The sequence below is a fragment of the Aptenodytes patagonicus genome, chromosome 2 (assembly GCF_965638725.1).
Source record: "Aptenodytes patagonicus chromosome 2, bAptPat1.pri.cur, whole genome shotgun sequence".
Taxonomy (NCBI): domain Eukaryota; kingdom Metazoa; phylum Chordata; class Aves; order Sphenisciformes; family Spheniscidae; genus Aptenodytes; species Aptenodytes patagonicus.
Window position 1 is genome coordinate 151,283,256 of NC_134950.1, and position 12,647 is coordinate 151,295,902.

Genomic DNA, 12,647 nt, shown 5'->3' on the forward strand with positions numbered 1-12,647 from the left:
TGTTTATTATTTACATTGCTAGTAATCATAATGTATAACTAGGAAAAAAATTCACAGCTTTAGATAAATATTTATGACATTTCTTCCTTTTGTTGTACAAAAGGATTTCTTGAGGGAGGGGGAAGAGACTCATTAATGCCATGGCATGCCAGATAAAATTATTAAAGCTATTAGCTTACTCAGTGGACCAGTGGAATGTAATCTGTAGCTGTTTCAAAAACAAATTATTTGTTGTGCTGCTGAATAATGACCCAAAGTGAATTTATCTTATGTACCAATTCTTGAGTTTAGGAACAAATTTTGATAAATGGAGAGTTTGGTGAAATTCTGTAGTAGGACTCTACAGAGTGAAGCCTTTTCTTCGTAGACAAACAGTATTTATTTATTTATTTATTTTTAACAGAAATTGTCCCTTCATTCTATGTACCAATGACAAGGTTGACTACCAACCACAGTGGTGAGATCTCTAGCGGTTAGTGTGAACACGTTTTTACCCAGCTTTGAAAAAAGTGGATCAAACAATTTAGTGAATAATACTATATTAACTATAGCAAGCTCTAAAACTGTATTTACTAGGGTAAGGAAAAGACAGTAACTTAAGCTGACAGATTTCTTTTCTTCAAGTTTTATTGTCTTTACAGGAAAGGAAGATCAGGGTCAAAACAAAAGTATCTGGAATGCCTTAATGAAGAGACACTTAACTAAAGGTTTAAAATAGTACTTAATCTTACCCTCTGGCAAATAGTAACAAAAATGGTCTTAAGTACATCTTTGCTGGATTCACCTTTCATAGTGGGATAGAGCTGAGTCTTGGGGTCAGTCAGCAGATCTGACAGTTGTTGAAACTGAGGGTGCAATTTTATGTAGTCTAGGACAGCTGTTGACCTCTGCTGAAAGGAGTGGACTGTGGTTTTCCCGTGACAGGCTGTTTCTTCACTGGTGGTTTTGTTTATGGTAATCACACAACCTCAGTATGGATTGCATCAGCTTATTTACTGATCTTACTGGAAGGTAAACTTTTGTTGTCCCCCCAAGTTTAGTAATCAGGTGACTAAAATTTTATCTGCCCTGCTACATGTCAAGCTTATACTACAGGGAGAGGGCAGGGATGTACAGTTGAAAGTGAAGAGTAAGGCGAGACGTTACTTTTTAGTGACAGCCCACAGTTGAAATGGATTGAGGTGTATCCTTAAATTACAACCTGGAGCAACCCTAATAAGAAACTAACATTTCAACAAATGGTTTTACCATGCTAGAAGAATACATTCACTTGGTTTAGGAGTGAGCTATAGTTACAAATAAAGTAAAATTTCCTTAGTGAGATATAATGGACTCTTTAGGAACTTGCATGGAACGCATAAACAAATTTTACTCTGGAATTGGTGCACGGTTAGGAGATGGTGAGGACATCCCAGAGCTCTCTTGTGGGACCATGCTGGCACTATGGCTGGATCTCAGTGTGACTTCGTGATTCTGGCCTCTACAGTCTGTTACTGCTTTGCAGCACAGCTTCAACACTGATTGTGGGACATAGCGCTAGTGTAGTCCCTACTCTGTGTCTGTTAGTTCACAAGCTGTAGGTGGACTTCTCTTGATTTGTGTGGTAGGATGGATTATATGCCTGTTGCTGTTATTTTATTATGTAGTAAAAGGTTATAAAACCAAGGCTTCAAAATTTGCACTGGGAGATGATCTAAAAGTACTATGAATTTATTTACAGTGAAAGTGCTACTGAATCCAGTTTTGAACACTTAAACAGTAGTTATAACAGCAAAAAATTTAGTTAGATGGATAGTGTATATTATTTATCTTCCTGCATTTTCTTTGTTAATTTTAGATTACTTTGTTAGAGTTTGCTTCTAGTTATAGAGTTCTTTGTTGGCAACAAAGATCTTTTGTTTGCTGATGGTGGAATTATTAGGAGTTACCTGTTCTCCATTGCATTGGGATAACAGATCAACTCTTTATTTTCAGTTAAGGTTCTGGAGCCCAAGTTTTGTTACTCTGAATGTTAATGAATAATGTATATTCAAATTATACCTGTTAAGCATGTACTGTTAGGTTTTCACTGAGTTAAAAATTAGGCACCTGAAATAAAAATCTCAGCAAAAGATTGGTAAAATTTGTATAGATTCTGTGCTGGTAATTAAACATTTTACATGCCAGAACAAGATGTAAAAATCAACAAAACTCAGTAGTGTGTCTTTCTGAGGGATAAATCAAAATAAAAAAGGACTCAAGTGAAAAGCTGGAAGTTTCATAAGACATATTTAAACTTTGAAGGCTTTTCAGCATGAATTTCCAATTTCTGATATTGGAGAAAACTGTTTTCATTATTATTGCTATCAAAGTAGATCTTGGAGTTGGTTTATATGTGGTTTTGATGTTGTTTTAGTGTTGGTTGAAGTTGTTTCCTAAGATCTCGTCAAAGGAAAGTGTCTTAGCTATACTTGTACGATGTTATCTTAGAAAGCACAGTGGATTTTTTTTTTTTTAAAGGTAAGCAGCATTTGCCAAAGTTATTGGACTTGAAAACACAGTTGAAGTAAATAGTTTTAATTTTAATTTGGCTGTCACCAATAAGTTGTTTCTAATAAGTAATAACCAAAAACTGATGACATTTTACAATTTCTGGATGGAGGCATTGATTGTTGTAGAATATTGGATCGTTTAAAGCAAAAGAGGCAGTGAATCTGCCAGTCCATGGTAGCCTGCTGTGAGCACTTTTTTTCAGCAGTTTCAGAGAAAGCAGTTCTGATAAGAATGCACAGAAACAAGCAAACTCAGTGGCTGATTTGAATCCTTATAATACATTTCTTAATTTCTTGTTTTTAAGCTAAAGCCTAAGTTTATTTTAAAATAAGCAAGCCAGGCATTATCTTCTAGTAAAAATATTATTATTGAGAAAGCATATACATAAAATGGCTACCTTCTCAAAGATTAAGAAATAGTAAGTCAAATAAGAAAAAAAAAAAAAGAAAATTCTGAGGATAGGGAAAACTTTAAGAACATTTTGCAAGATGACAGTACCTGCATTTGCAAAAACCTTTGTCGTCGTCCCCGTTACAGTTGTCCTGAAAGGGCGATGAAAGCAAAAGTAAATTAAGTATAAGCAATTCAGTGGCAATAGTAAGAGTTTGTTAGTAATTACTGTAAATTTTATAAGTAAAATTAAAATAAGGAGTAATAAATCTGTGGCCAGTTGTTTGGATGCAAACCACGCACAACCAAAGTGAATGGAAGCTTATCACTGATTTAAATAGTAAAGGATGTGGTCTATGCAGATGGTTTTAAAAAACTCATTTGGAACAAAAGTGATCTGAAGATTGGCCTGAGTTCCTGGCTAAGTTTGGAGAACAATTACAAAAAGTCAGAGTATCCTGTTGTTATTTCTGCGTGGTGTTTTGGGTGAAGAGGAATGGTGATAAATTAATTTCAGTTGTTTTAAATGTTATTGAATATGTAGAACAGTACTACTGTTTTGTGTGTTTGTTTTTTTTTTTTAAACTCTAAAACATGAGTATACAACAGTATTTTTCACACTTAAACATTGGGAAAGCTCAAAAGGACTGGATTTAATGATGGGGTTGGGGGCGGGGGGGGGGAGGGAGGGAGAAAAAGAGGCATAGTTGCTGATGAAGTTGATAGCTGCCCAAGAATAATGTAGCAAGTGATTTGAATATGAAGTTTACAGCACAATCTTTATGGCTTAGATGGAGTTAATTAAAAAATATGTATTTTAATGTAGTCTTAAATATCATAAGTCCTTATAAATGCTTGCTTCTCTTATCAGCTATATGTACAGTTTGCATGGGTGTCTCTTTAGGATGTTTCATTATCCCTGCAGACAAAGTAGGTGGTTGTCATCCAGTAAGAAACAGCAGACAAAAGCACTCAACTGAACATGGCAATAAGTACTTTATTCTGTTGGGATTCTAAGCTCTACGCTCTGCCTGAGAGTAGTTGTCTAAAAGAGAAGGAAGTGGCAGCAGAGGATGGGGGAGGCATTTTCTCACTGTGTTATATAGTCAAGAGCCCTCTCAGTTGCAGAAAACATTAAAAGTAAAGTCTGCTGGTATGCTAGTAGCTTGTTCTTCCATCAGTGAGACAGAGGAGAGCTATCACACTTACTTTGTTTGGCTGTAGGTGTCCTTGCTTCCATGCTTAGTCTTCCTAGCAAAAGTGACTAGTCATTTGATGCTTAGGAAAAAGATGATGGTTGTTTGCTTCCTTTTCTGTTTTCCTCCGCTACTGTCTGGTCCTTACATGGCAAAACTGAATCTTCGTGACCTCCCTTAAGTTGACAAGTTTTGTAGAAGAGTCTACAGACCTTCTTGAGTTCTCCAAAGATGGAGATTCCACAGCACCTTTAGGCAACCAGTCCTTAACCACACTTGTTATGGAAAAGTGTCTTCCTTATTCTTTCTTCAGGGAGAGCTGCTGAACCTCTGTGTCTTTTGTCTTTTCCAGGTGAGCTGGGTGTTGCTCTCTGACAATTTTATATTTCTTCACCGGTAAAACTTTGGACAACAGAACATTTAAGCAGTTGTGTATGGGGTCTCTGAGTCCTAGTGGGAGCTGGTGCTGGAGTTAGGCTTCTTTATGATGTAGGCATTTGAGGCTGGTAACATAAGGGTGCTGCAGCCTCCCCTATGGTTAAATTTTAATTGGGCAGGTTGTGATTTTTCAGCAAGGTCAGATTATCTGGGATCTAAAGATACCAGATGGAAACCAATGGAAAAGGGCCCATGTCCTCAGTTCCCTGGGCACTTACTGACCTCTTGTTCAAAAAGTGTGTTAGTGCTGTGGTACTTCATTTGTTTCATTATATAGATACTGTTTTTGTTATCATGAAAGATAAAGGTGTGCTATTGCCCACAACTATCCTGGTTGTGTGCTCTGTATTTTGGAAGTCAGAATATATTAAGCTTGTAGGTTTCTGGCTGTATTGTTTAATTTTTTTTGATAGTAATGGAGTAGTATTCAGTTACAGTTACTTCTGAAACTGGTTTCTTGTAGTGAAAATTCTTTGCTTACCTAAATTTCAGTTGGCTTAGTAAGTGTGTGTTTTGGTTTTTTTTTTTTTTTTTTTTTTTTTTTAAATGTCTCTGGTATATTTTGTATATTTACATAATAATTTTTCATTATAAGTAAGTGTAACTGGAGTACAGGCTTAATTACATCTGAAGTAAAAGCTTTTGCCATCTGTTTATGAGTGAGTAACTGAAGAAGGGTTTTTTCCAAATTTCAGTGTCACTTTTCTACTGGTTTAATGGCTTTATTAGATGAATGGTGTTTCTATTTCAGTTAATTTTTTGAGAGTAGATTTGAAGATAAATATTAACATGGTGTTAATGGTGAATATTTATTTATCTGTCTTTAGTAAGATGACTCTGGCTTAGGGCAGTTTGCAAGTCTTAGAAAAGTCCTTATAAACACTTATTCCCTGAAGATATTTCAAGTAGAGGAGAGAACAAAAAAACCCTGTGATTTTTGTAGTTTTTTTTTCAGTCTGTCTGTTAATGATAACTTTAAAATGATCTGTTTGGAACTGTTTTTAAAAGCAGCTCAAGTTGGCAGTTTATACTTTCTTTTCCCTACTCTTTTATTAGTCTCATGCTTTTTCTGTGTGGAATAATTCTACAAACTATTTGTGAATAAAATGGCGAAGCAGCACAGATACTGTATTTAGTTGCAGATGAAATACTAGAATGAGTCGTGTTATGTTGACTGAGAATGACTATAGGAGTTATGTGTACGCTTTTCATTTTCTATACAAATTATAACTACCAGTTTAGTAAATGGGGAGGGGGGACACCAATCGGTTGGAAGCAACTAGAAAAGAATAAAAAGCATGTATGCAATTCCAGATATTAACTACCATTCCAGAGTCTCAACAGTACTACTGTAAGTAAGTACAACTTTACGTTTAGCTCAGTTTAAGAGTCAAAGTACAGTTGGGTGAAGAAATTAAGAACCTTTAGATTCAGCAGAGTAGTTAAAAAAGAGAAAATCCAAGATGAAAACTAAACTCAAAAAGGTCTGCAGTGAGGCAGTATGGTGTGGTTTGTTTTTTTTTTTTGTTGGCTTTTTTTTTTTCGTTATAGGATGCATTTGCACAATGATAATTTACTTTGTTTACCTAATCTAATAATCTGCTAGATTATCTAATTATGTAAGTCTGTCATTTTATGTCCTTAATATTTGCATACAAGTAAGCCTGGGTAGGAGGAAAGCACAATTATTTTTAAGGTGTACTGAAGGTCTTGTGACAAAAGACTAGTTTTCCTCTTGGGGAAGAAGAGATTCATGCTAAATGATTAGCCACACCAAATTCACTTTCAGATGAGGTAGCTCTGTACTATGTGATATTACTCTTGTAATTCTATTATTCGTGTCAGTATATTAATACGTTGGGTTAGCTATATAGCAGCTTCTGCTAAATTTACAGTTATGGCAAACTGTCCTCCACTGAAACAAACTGACAACTCTCAGGATCTTAGTATTGAAAAAAGGCCTAAATTAGTAGGTTTCTTTCCGAATTGCTGTTCCTCCCCGCCCCCATCCAACCAAATGTCAGACAATTAGGAATGTTTATTTCTTGAAATGTTGTTAAAGCACAATATGGTAAGTAACCAAGCATTTATTGATGACCCCAAGTTAATGAGTTAGAACAGGACTGGGTATAGGAGCTGATATTTCTATGAAAAAATGAGTTGGCCACACCTTTAAAGAAAGAAAAGAGGAGATTTGATAGAGGGGTTGTGGGTGTGCGTGTGTTGGGATTTCTTTCTGTAGAAAGAATACAGGAGTCTAGTCAAATTAGAATGACTTTGTTTAAATAAAAAGTATACATGGAAGTTTTATATGATATTAATGCTTGCATGAATACTAGTTTGTTCAGATGGTATTTCCCTTTTGCAGGAATTTGCATAGCTTTTACGCGATGACTATGTTAATCCAAGAAATTTAAAGAAATAACCTGTTTTTCTGTTTGTGAGTCACTGTTTGTGTAAATCATTAGTATTTGGATTTCATGGAGTATTATTTGTATAAATTCTCCACTGAATAAACTTAAAAATGTATTACAGCTCATCTAAACTTTGCATAATATAAAGTGAAATGTAAACATGACTTAAGTAACTTATGTCTGTAATACTCTGAAGAGTTAAAATAGTCCATGGAAAAAAGTGTTGTAGAAGGTCTTTGTACTATAATTGAAATGTCCTTTGAGCTTCTAGAAAACATTAAAATTAAATACAATTATAACTTTTTGTAGGTTGGGCTCATGTGGTTTGTGCTCTGTACATTCCCGAGGTGCAGTTTGCAAATGTTTCTACAATGGAACCTATCGTGTTGCAGTCTGTTCCTCATGATCGTTATAATAAGGTATAATTATATGTCTCTTTATCTATATCTAATATATTTATTTTAAAACTTGTAAGCTTTAATAATCTAAAACTACACTTCTTAGAATGCACTTCATATAAAATTCATAAATGTATGCAGTAATGCTGTATGTTTTCTGCTATGGCTTTACGATAAATTCAAGAATTAAGAAAGCTATATTATTAAATTAATCTGTAAGGTTATCTGCCATGTCTCATTATTCTTTTATAGATTAGGGCCTGTTTTGTTAATTAAAAATAATGTGATCTTTGAATAACAGTTTATTTTGAAAGGAATGTGAAATATTTCCCATAGCTTAAAATATTATTACAGTTTATTTGAAATGTTATTATTAATTATCACTAAGTCCTACTGTTTTAAGTATTGATGTGATGTTCATAAACATTTCTTTTAGGAAGAAAAGCTATGCTAATATATTAAGGCAAAAGCTTGCAGACTTTTGCCTTTGTAAACAGTATTCACTTTAGTGGGATTATTTGCTTGTAGAAGAACTGCTTCTAAATAAGTGTCAGTGAGATGGAATGTTTTGGAAAGTGTGGTGAGACTTTATTTAAAAAAAAAAAAAAAGGCAAAGCAATGTAAAAATAACTTATTAATGTCCTGTATTGATAGTTACATTTTTCTACTTGTTTCACTTGTGCTACCTCTTCGCCACTAGACTTAACTACTTCCTTCTTTGTATCTTTATATTTTCCCTTCTGGAAGCAGCAAACTGTCTGAATTTCTGTTTCAGACAGAAATTTCAGACTAATTTCTAAAGAAAAAATTAGTTTTATGAAATATTTTTCTTGTGTTCTTTCTACCTCTAGTTTCTTTCTTTTACTTTATTTTATGGTGGTTTGTCAACACTGGAGTAAAACAGAAATAGACTGTGTTCTAAAAGAAAGAAAGAAAAAAGACATGTATCACCTCTGGTGTTCTTCCTACAGGGAAACCAGTCCTGTTCACATTGTGTCTGTGACCTCCCTTCCCCCACCCCCCCACCCCCAGTTTACATCTCTGATTTATGCGCCCAACTCCCGTTTTCCTATCCTTTTTTCATTTTTCATACTTGGGTCTTTTCCTTTTCTGTTTCACATTCTCACAGTTGCTGTCACTATGTTTTGCCCATCTTATTTACTAGTGTATCCAAAAAGCCAGGAGTCAAAATCCAGGTTCTTGTCATGCTTCCTCATTACATACTACCTGAGCATCTCTATTGGCTCCTCACTATTGGCTTTCTTCTGCATTGGCAAGAACATGCAACAGTGAGGTTAAGTGCAGAACTAATAAAATTTTTGTGCTTGGACACAAAGCAATATAGATTTGCTGTGGCAGATGAGTTTATTTTCTCTCCTCTACTCTGGGCCAACAGCACATCTGTTTTCTCCTTTTTCCTCAAGTAGTAGTCATAATGGGTTTTTTATTGGTAGTGGTTCTTCCCTAATGTACTTCAAAAATTTTGTGGAACACTTTGGATTTTGTTTCATCTTGCACCATTTCCACTGATGGTAATTGATATTGGATGAGTAAATCCTTGTAACTTCAGAAAATGTACCCTGCGTCTTTTAATATTACTTGTTCACAAAGTCCTTTGTTGGTCTGTGTCTTTAGTCTTTAGTTCCTTTCTGTTACAACTAAAGTTGCTTCTTTCTTGAACTGTTTTTCTTCCAAATATACGAGGTATAGTTGTTTTTTACTGCTAAAATTCCAATTTGCATTTTGTTGGTCTGTAGTTACCATGATTTTTTTTTTTTTTTGCTTGCTAGATAATTAATAGTGCCATACAGGTCATGTAGATAAAGTTCCTGATGGCGTCTAGCTTTTCGTTTTCTGTGTTTTTTGGTGGGTGTTCTCATTCGGGTCAGTTTTCCATGATAACAGTCAGACTAAAACTACTTTTATACAGGCCACTACAGTATTTTGTAAAATATAATGAGACCTATATCAGAAATTCCAAGGTTTGGGGTCACACTCCTAGCCTGCAAATTCTGCTCCCCCCCCCCCCCTTTTTTTTTTTTTTAACAGGACCCAGTTTTTGCTGTCTTTATTTGGTCTATCTGGTTCAGGGAGATAGCGGTTGTGGATTTCAGGGGAATCAAAGAAGTGTCTGTAGTGCAGTTGCTGCAGCAAACCTGGTGAAACCAATCTAACTTCACTGCCAACAGCAGTCTAGTTGTAACAGCACAGAATTTAAGAGGCAGTCGCTGACTGGGGACTCTGCCAACTTTTTTGATGAATCTGTAGCCAATGCTGAGTTTGGTACTGCTGTGGCTAAACTGCCACCAGTTCCTGAGTAGGCTGGTTTTGAGCAATACCTCCAAAACCAATACAACTACTAATTCCCTTTTCAGGTAGCCTGCAATAACTTCACCTCCCCGCCTCCCCTTGCTATTCAGTATAAATTGTGTTTATTTAAATGATAGATTTTTTAGATCAGAAACTTTGTAAAGCATTTAACTCTTACTTTATCAATTTGGGAGGAAATGGGAAAGAAAAGCTTTTTTTTGAGAAGTAGATATGGCAAACAGTTCTTAAAACATTTGTTGTGCATTGTGAACAAATGTAAACATGTAATTAGGAATAATGACTAGAGTTGTTTCTCCTTGTAGAGAAGCTTAGTGCTAATGTCATTCTGTCTGTCAACTCAGGTTGGAATAGGATGATTTTAAGAAAGGTTTTATTTCCTGTGAAGTCCTAAATAATTCTGTGTATGTGGCTGGATATGTATAGAAGACTAGCATATGGAACTGAGGGAAAATACAGGTCAATGAAAATTACCATAAGGGAGAATTTATACTGTAGTCTTTGAAATAAAAACAAACTTCATTGGAGTTTTGCCAGGAGATAGTGCTTAATTTACACAGTTTTTTCTATGCACTTGTTTCTTTATTGAACACTGCGAAATATGCAATATTACAAAGTGCAGTAATCTTAAATGCAAGAAGAAACACGGCAGACACCAACGCATGAGACTTGTCAATGTAAAGACATTTGGCTGCTATTTCCCTGAACTTTACCTGCTTCTGGGATAAAAACCATCACATTACAGAATGAATCCACTGAATGACTTGATTAGTGGGTTAACTAACAGGAGAGCTCTTCTTACACAGTGCTTCCAAAAAGAAACAGACTAGTAGTTGCTCTTCTGTTTAGTAGATGTTTGTTATTCGTTGGATGGTTATGCATGGATAATCTCTATTTATTTTGTGTGAGCTTTTATTGTCTCTTTCAGGTTCATTTGAAAGTATGTGGTAATGGAATATAATTACTGCTTTTAGGAATCTCTTTTTAAGAGCTGATTAAGAAATAAGTGCGTTTGGAGTTTCTTGATCCGCCTAGTAGTAAAGGCAGCTGTTAGACTTTTATTTCAGTACTTGCTGCAACAATGAGAAATTTCTGTACAACTCCTAGGTTTGATTTTGTAAGCAGGGAATGCTCTTGGGTAGGTGTTACAAGTAGAGTAAACTATGTCTCACATTACTTTTTGTTTTATAAGGTTTTTCTTGCCTTATCTACCTTTCTGTCTTTGCTTTTGCAAAGAAGGTTTACGTTTTGAATCTTTGAAGAAAAAATACTGACAGAAACATAAAGGCAGCTTTGCAAAATGTATGTTTTGCCATTAAAGAAACTAAGATATTTGTTGTGTTTTTTTGAGTAAAATTTCCTTTCGGAGTCAAAAGCTTTGTGTAATGTTTTGCTTATTTTCCAATGAGTTTGGGAGAAGTCTAAGTAGTCTCTTCCCTTCAGAGCTCTGAAGAGCAGCACTGCTGTAGGTGGCGGGGGACAGTGAGTTTTACACTTCCACGTTCCAGAGGTTTCAGAGGAGGTGTAGCAATTGCATGGATTTGCAAATGTGTGAAAGTCTTTGGTTTTCTGCTTTGTGAAAGAAAGATAAAGGTTCTCAGGCTGCTGGAATTGCTTGTGTGTCTAAGAGAAAGTAGATGTTCAGCTTTAAAGAGAACTTGCTGTCCATGTTCGAACGGGAAGATGAACCTTCTTTGGCCCTGTTTCATGTGGAAGATTAGGAAACGTGTTTTATACTTCTCATGACTATTGTAAGAAGGATAGAAGTTCATTGAGCTTGTTAAAATGGGTAAGCAGTCCACCATGTTGTGTTTAAACTTGTTTGTAATGTAGCTGGTTGTTTGTTATCATTTTTCAGTCATTTGACTGTAAATTGGTTTAAGGGGTCCTGAAACGCAGACCCTAAATGTAGTATGTAGTGTTGAAAAACAGGGCCTACATCCTTACTGAATGGAATGCTTATATCACTTTTCTTTCCGAGCTTCAGTGAGGAAAAAAATTACAGATCTTAAGGCAAAACTCTGAAAAAACAGAACAGTAACTGGAGCTTGAGTTTTATGGGGTCTGTTGAACTCCCTCTTTATAGAGGTACCTTACTTTTGAAGTTATTTACACTTAATATAGTTACTCAGATGAGGTTGATAGATCATGACCTTGTTTGTTCCTAAAATCTGAATGTATCAGGTCATGGTATGGAAAGCTAAAAAGCAGCCCGTCTCAGACCTTGTCAAACAACTGAATTATCTGTATGCACTACCTTGATGTACAAAGGGAGGAAGGCAAAGAATTAAGTAGGATTATCCCCTTTCTGATCCTTCAAATGTTAGGATGTAGGGTATGATTTTAGGATATATTGGCTATTGGGTTTAATGCTTTTTAAAAGTCTTGTGGAAACCATACAAGAATGACTCACCTACCCTAGAGTCTTGCATGTTAACAAAAATGCTTTAGTTGGCTGACGTCTCATGTTAAATGTTGTTCTAAATACCTCTGTTAAAGGCTGTTCTGATCTCAGAATTTCACTCATTTTCATGTCTTTCTAAGTAATACTAGTTTTGCATTATATCCTTTTTATTTATTTCAGTGGTATCTTGGTCCATTGTTCTTAAACTGTATTTTTTGCTACCCATGTTCTTACTATTCTACTCACTCTGTGCCTCACTGAAGGGAGGTTGTGATACAATTGCAATAAGTCAGTTACAGTTTAAAGGTAGACAGTTATTTTTTTTGGGGGGACACGAAGTTTCTCTTTTCTAATCTAAGATCTTGTAATGGGATTTCTACAGAGGTAGCAGTGTGTCATTGATGTTTGTTACCTCAGTAAGGTTCTCTCTCATTTAAAAACAGACACTAGGCTGCCCCAGTGCTGGAGGATACTTTAATTAAGAATCTGTTCTTAAATTGTTACATTTTACACATCAATGTGATGAGATAGACTCTCTGTAAACGGC

General features: G+C 35.3%; 1 protein-coding gene across 5 annotated transcripts in view; it reads left to right on the forward strand.

The window, feature by feature from the left end:
• Positions 1 to 12,647, forward strand: part of MLLT10 (MLLT10 histone lysine methyltransferase DOT1L cofactor) — a 130,370-nt gene that overhangs the window by 26,558 nt on the left and 91,165 nt on the right. For all 5 annotated transcript variants that reach the window (XM_076331674.1, XM_076331671.1, XM_076331675.1 and 2 more), the window contains one exon: positions 7,280 to 7,389. In XM_076331674.1, the coding sequence (XP_076187789.1) occupies positions 7,280 to 7,389 (110 nt within the window). The remainder of the gene's footprint in view (positions 1 to 7,279; positions 7,390 to 12,647) is intronic.